Below are 7,320 nucleotides of genomic sequence, written 5' to 3'. Positions count from 1 at the left end.
GCGTGAGTGTGCATCCGCACGTGGGTGTGTCCTATCCGTGTATTCGTGTCGAAGGCGCGCGTGTGCCATTTTACGCGTGTAGGTGCGTGCCCGCGTTTCAAACGTGCGTGCGTGTACGAGTGCGTGTGCCGCGCGAGAAGGGCGAGGGTGTTCTCGGGTAGGGGAAACTAAACGCGTGTCTTTGGTTTTGGTTTTAGTTTCGTGGCAGTCGCTGCCGACGACGACGACCGGCACACGATCACGATCACGACGACGACGACGACGATAACGACGACGGCGACGCCGATCCTCCCGAGCGGTGCCGATCTCGCGATAAATACACCACGTGTCTTGTCACACCGGCATCGTTTTCCCGACGAGCGAATCGACGTCGTATGAAAGAAAAGTGAAATATGTGCCCTTCGACTCGCAGGTGTAGCTGCAGATGCGGCTGAAAGTCGACTAAATCCAGGAGTATATTAGTGTCTCGAGTGTCGCTGACTGTATCCCTGTATACGTGAGGATTACTACGGGAGATAAAGATTCATCCGTCTCAGAATATGGCATGTGTATTCCGTTTTCGAGACACTTGAATAAAATTTATGCGGTTCTGTATAGTTGTGAATTTAAATCCCTTTCGCAACTATTGCGGCGATAGTGATACCGAAGAATCTATCGGAAACGCACTCTTCCTTAAACGCTGTTCTTCACATATGATTGCGAAGTTTTCATATGTAATAAATTATCTTTCCCATCATTTCTTTTATATCTAATAAAATCTCTTTAAAAGATTGAAGTGTGTTGATTATCAACCAACTCTAAACTTGGAGCACAAACCGAAGAACTTCCCTTAAGCTAAATCTTAATTTAAATATCCATTTTTAATCTGACCAGTTTGAAAGACTATTGCGACAAATAGCTTCTGAAGGATACTTTATTTCTTATAAATCATATCACATTAAATCAAGATATTATCAGCGAGATAAAAATATACTATACTTACTATTATCACTAATAGCTAAGAGGAATGAAAGTTATGCGTGGTAGTGCCACCTGATCGCATCTCTAAATTAAATCGCGCGGCGCGCAAAAGGAGGACCACCTACCAAGAATAACGTCAAGGCGGGGAAGAAGCAGTGGCAAAAAGCGACGCGTAAAAGACACGCGCCAGAGACGCAGGATCAAAGTTGAAATTCCTCGAGAGGGCGGCGAAGGAGGAGGAAGCGGGGTAACGGTTGCGGGGGAAGTCAAAGCGGACGAAGAGGACATCGACCAAGAACCGACAGCCAAGGCGAAAGTTTCGACCGAAAGAAACGGGCGTGCGGAAAAAAGAGAAGCGACACAAAGGCAACGGAAAAAATGCAGCTTGGTGTTGTTAATCAGAAGATTACGACGCGTCCGGCTTAATAACGAGCGAAAAGAAAAGGAAGGGCGTGCGTGAAAGGACTCGTTGAAGGACCTCCGGTCGTGAATTGTGTATCGTTGGCGCCTGTACTTTTCATCGAAAGATCCGACTGAATAGAGTCTATAACAAAGAATATATGTCTGTTCTTGAATAAATGAATAAATATCATTGAACTATCCGTCGAATACAAATATGTTCGCAGAAGATTGGGAATTTTAATAAGGGACGAAATTAAACACTCTCCGTAAAAACTAAATATTTGAAAGATTGCAAGAACACATAGAAAATACAGAAACTTCTAATTGCTATTTTTATGTGGAAATAGTGATAAAAGAAAAAGTAAGAATTTATCTTTGTGAAATTTATTCCATCATAATAATCGTGTGGTGATTATAAATAATAAATTAATTATTTTTCATGAATATATAAATATTCATTATTAAATAATAACAAGTGCGCAAAAAACAATTTAAACGCGATTTTATACACAAGCATTGACAACGATCGGTTCAAAATCGATCGCGAAGACATCGAGAATGCCACGACGATCTTTCAAATTGTTCGAGTGGTCGCGATCTATCAAGGAAGTGGCGCGATCGAAATTATTCTGGAATCAATATCTCCCTCGCGAGAAAGATTGCCGTTGAACCAACCGTGTGTTTATTTGAAAAACAAAACTCAATACGAGCGATCGAAATCGAATGCTGCTTATCGCGACAAGAGAGCAGATCCGACGTATTGCGTGAAATCATCGTGACACCTAAGCCTCGATTCTCGATACAAGACGATATCGAGATGCGCTGCGCATTGGAATACGTATTTCTGACGAGCCTGCTGATGATGATAAAGATTCATCGAATAGGCGCAGCTGCAGAGGAGCCGGAATATCAGAACAAAGGTACGAGTCGAGACTCGAATTTCTTTATTCTAACAAACTACTCGGAGAATTTTTGCCACCACAAAAATATTTTTGTCATTAAATTTGTTGCTGGGTTATTATACTTTCAAATATACATATATTATGTACAAAATATTAGAATACATTATTTTATTCGTATTTAAATTTACCCCAAAAATGTATACTAGATGACATATCATACATAGATGTCGATGTGCTTAAGATTGTATATTTGCATCTATTCTCCATCGCTAACTTTCCACTGGCAGACATCTGAACCCTCGTTGCCCGAAACGCCCGAAACTGTCAGAAGATTGACATCTAATTAGCAGGTCAAATCCGTCAACGAGGCTATTAACGCAGCACTCCCTTGAAGTTTAATGTGCTCTACAAGTTTATACTTGGCTATGTTTAATTTACGTTTACATGCTGACCCATTAACTTCGTATCGACATCATATGTATGGAAGTTTCGTAAATTTCCTTCGAAATGCTAAAATGATTTTGAACTATATTTTGATACCTTATAATATTTTATCTTTTTGAAAGTGATATTAGTTCATCAATTAAATCATCAATATAAAGTTTTTTTACAGTATTTTTCTAATACAATTATTATATTATTAACCGTGATGATTAGTATAAATGTCAATAATAATTAATAAAATATATAGGTATACATATATATAATTTGTGGATTTTTAAAAACGTATCAAATAAGGACCATCGCGGATTGTGAATTACTGTTATATAACTCGTGAAATGCCTTGACACTTTTGATTATCGACATCAACCGGAAGGATTTAAATAAACCCACAGGCCCGCATGTGACTTACTGACGTTTTAGCGTTCGTAAAATTCAATCAAGGCACCGTTTGTGTAGCTCAATCTCCAGTGCATCACAAGCAGTGATGCGTTGTTTCCTGTTTATAAACGTATCGTTGCAACACAGCAATATCTCAATTCGCACAGAAGAGGAAGCAGATAAAACTGATTGCACTCGTTATCGCGCGCAAGGAATACCGTGCATACGCGTAAACATTTAATTAATCGTATTACGCGGAAGGACCCGATGTAAGTGCAGTAATAGGCTATACCACGACGGTAGACGGAGCAAAAATTGAAACAGCTGCTGAAATAGACGTCGCCAGTTTAATTTGGCGAGACTGCCGACGTTTCGCCACTATGCCAGAATAATTACATTATTAATCTCAGAGTTGCCGACTCTCGGAAAATTGCTAAGACAGCCGTGAAAAAAAAAAAAAAAAGATATCACGCAAAACCCGGAAGAGAGTATCTCGGTCGTAAAACGTAACAAGCGGAATTAAACTCACATTTTACGGTCACGAAATAATTGCGAACATTTTTTGGTCAGTGTTAGAAAATATCAGGATTCTTGTTAATGTAACTGTTTAATAATTATTTAATAATTTACGATGCAAATTATACATACAAAGGTAGAATTATTCTTTCTGTATTTATATTTTTTTTCCTTTCCTTATTGAATTAGTATTTTTAAATAATATTTTCGGTTAATTATGATAATGCGAGAAAAATTTTAATTATTATAAAATTTTAATTAAAATAATAATGCTAACGGACGTTACAACTGTTTTATTGTAAAAACCGTTCCATCTCTCTCTCTCTCTCTCTCTTTCTAATTTAAAATTAAATATATCAACGCAGAAGGAAAGTACCGAACCGCATCGTGTTAAGATAATGAGAGGCATAATTCAAATGGGACCGAATTGCGATCAGAGATAAAGCTATCGCGCGCGATATTCGCGATATAATAACAGCAGCGTGCCAGATCCTGCCACGTGCGAAACGGTCGATCGAAATAGGAAGCTTCATAAGCGCACATCGGTGAGTGGATATTTTTGTCGACGTTTCCTTGCGTGCGGACAACGCGCGAGTGCGGGAACTCGGATGATCCCGAGTTTGCGACGAAAGAATTCGCGTAACTTATTTTCAGCGCGAAAGGAATCTTCGAATCTTTGGCTCTGTCTCTATCAACTTCATCATTCACAAAATAACTGAAATAATAACCAGGAATCAACGTTGCCAACAAATACAGAAATTTAGAGATGCTTGTTGTAAAAGAAGCGAGAAATATACATATAATTTCACCAACAATGCATTATTGAGAATTTAGCTAAATATATACAGATATATGCAACGCATTCATAAAGCTCTGATAACTTTATAATATTGATCGTTTGGCTGTTTACAAATGGCTACATGGGAGATGATAAAATCTTGCCATTTGTCATCACGCTCATGTAGGTATCGCGAGAGCCTTTACATGTTTGTCTAACAGTAAAAGTCATGCGGAACGGCCCATTGCGAAAGCAACACTTTCTACGAAATGAAAACACATAAACCATTGCAGCATGCTTTTCGCGCTCGGCAGATCACCCTCGGTATCGTTGCATCGTACGTCTCAACGACTCCCTCGACATATGCTAATCTGATGCACAGTTCAATTTGCATTTTGCCTATAAAATATGTATAATATAAGCAACCCTTTTGTGTTAAAAAAAAAATCAATGTTCAAGAAACTTTGAAAGCTTCCTCCGGAATAAATAATGGAATATTTTGAAGTATAAAAATAGTTTGTTGAAAGAATATATAGACTGTTATATAAGACCGTTTATAATAACTCGTTTATAATTTAATAATTAATTAAATAATAACATCAACGTATATATGAATTTATATTCATATAAAAACTAAACGGATTGTAATAACGCGCTTTAATAATTTTACAAAATATTAGTCGTGAATTATATTTTCAACCTGCTGGTATGTACTTTTAATTAGTTTATGCATATTGTCGTTTGCAAATGTCAGAAATGATAAAGTATAATAAGACAATAGGATTTCTCGTTTAATGGAAACAAGAGTTCTTTAATTCCCAGAACTTCATGCATGATAATTGAGCATTGTTCTCAACATCTAATTAAAAGCGGAATTAGCGTTATCAACATGGATCGCACACATATTTTGCATTTGATAAATTATTATATCATATTATTTAATGTTTGTAATCGCTCGCGCTTTTCATTGATTCGATTCTTAATCGCCGATTTACGAAACAAGGTCCAAGTTGTAATTAATTGCAGCTCCTTTTGACCTGTGTCCAACTACTACTAACGCTAAAGTCGTTGTTGTGTGTGACACATGTCGCCAGCATGACGAACGAGTGCACTATGACTGATTATATGAAAATTACGTGGAAATAGAAATTGAAGCAATACAGAGACGCATTATATGTATACATCATACTATATTATTTAAATAGTTAATAGCTTGAATCTGTTATACTTTAATATATAATTATCTGTCTCGAAATAATTTATAATTTCAAATGGACAATGATTAAAACAAATTATTATGGCGGTAATATAATTTGCGATTAAGAGAGCATAAACATAAAAAGTAAGGCCATAATTATATGTATAACTACAAGACTATATAATTATTCCTATAAAAGATTGATACAATTGCAATTTATATATTATTTCTTGCCATTTAAGTGATAATCACAATACATTGCGCTGTTAATATTTAAACTCGAGATGGTCAAGGGTCGTAGAATAAAATAGCGAGGTGGAGCGTAGAGAAAGGGTTACCCTTTGAAAACGGAACAAGAACAGGTTTGCCTAACGTAACGAGGAAACCACAGGGTGTGCGGGTCAGAGCATTGGTGAAATTATCATACAAAGTGGTCAAAGGTATCTCCGCGTATCCACTCCTTCCATCCCTTGGGATAACTCTTGGGATAAACAGCTCGCAGGGAGGTCGAAACGAACAGAAGGTGGTCAACCGAGAATCGACGTAATCGTCGGGTTGCGTGTAGCTCGTTATTTCGAAACAGATCCGAATAATTTAGGTAGGTGGCCACATGGTCTTTTTAAATAATTACCGAAATGAGATATATTATCTATCTCTTAAACAATAATTTCTGTGATCACTTTTGTAACTCTTTATCGAAACTCGATAAGTCATATCTTTAAATCAGTAAATGCTATTATTATCATTAATTATGTTCATCTCGAGTGAAAGTTTCCTTTTAGCATGCATCCAAGCTTGCCTATAATTTATTGAACATTATAAAAAATATATATAATAAAAAAAATATTAGTGTTATTATTATTATTATTCAAGTAGTAATTTACGAAATAATTCTCTTATGTGCAATTTTGTTCAAAAAACATTTCTCTGCATTTTAAATGTCCGTACTTATGTAAGAATCATTCACAAGGATTGAGTTTTTACTGAGTTTTTCGAAAACGTGTTTCTCTTACGAATATATAATAAATTTCATATCAGCGTGTGATAAACACGACCGCGAATCGTTCGATCTGTCAACGATAGATGTGCGATCAAGTGAAAGGAAGGGCAGAGAAAGAGGCCAGGCTATGGCTTGCACGGAAATAGATGTGTGCGGCCGGAAGCACGATTTCCCAACGAACACACGATATAAAAATAGCGGAGGGAATTGTCCCCTCTCGGCCGGCTATTATTTACATAACTGCGCGATACGCGTACGCGAGCGACTTTTTTCAACGCTTCAGATCGACTCTTCTGAAAAAAAGATGCCTTGCATAAGAAAACAGGAGGAACACGCGCGTCGATTCACTTAGGACTCCACAAACTGTATTCACGTTTTTGTTCCATGAAAGACAGGTGGATGCAGTACTTAAAAACGACAGGTTTATCCTTCTTAACCGCACGCTCTTACATTTTTTATGAGTTTGAAATGAAAGATATATATATCCACTACGTAATGAAAGAGGAAAAAGGGAGAACACGAGCGTTTTTATCTCAGAAGAGCAAATGATTATGAAATATAATAAATTTTAAAGCTCAGTCTCATAATGATATATGGACTTTAATATATATAAGTTAATATATTTGCCAAATAAAGAACGGTAATAAAAATATATATGATTAAAAATTTGCGTGATCACACTAACGTCTTATACTTTATTTTTTATATATATAGCAAAATGTATAAAATAATTTTATTATAT

The 7,320-nt window shown here is 36.6% G+C and overlaps 1 protein-coding gene across 1 annotated transcript in view; it reads left to right on the top strand.

Moving 5' to 3' along the window:
* The first annotated feature begins 261 nt into the window (after positions 1–261).
* The window catches only part of LOC115243705 (hemicentin-2), a 19,418-nt gene continuing 12,359 nt past the window's right edge, over positions 262–7,320 (top strand). Inside the window, exon 1 of the mRNA XM_029820884.1 lies at positions 262–2,282. Within this exon, the coding sequence (XP_029676744.1) occupies positions 2,180–2,282 (103 nt within the window). The 5' untranslated portion in view covers positions 262–2,179. The remainder of the gene's footprint in view (positions 2,283–7,320) is intronic.

This window comes from Formica exsecta, unplaced genomic scaffold, assembly GCF_003651465.1.
Source record: "Formica exsecta isolate Colony F162 unplaced genomic scaffold, ASM365146v1 scaffold72, whole genome shotgun sequence".
NCBI lineage: Eukaryota > Metazoa > Arthropoda > Insecta > Hymenoptera > Formicidae > Formica > Formica exsecta.
This window is presented reverse-complemented; position numbering and strand designations above follow the sequence as displayed.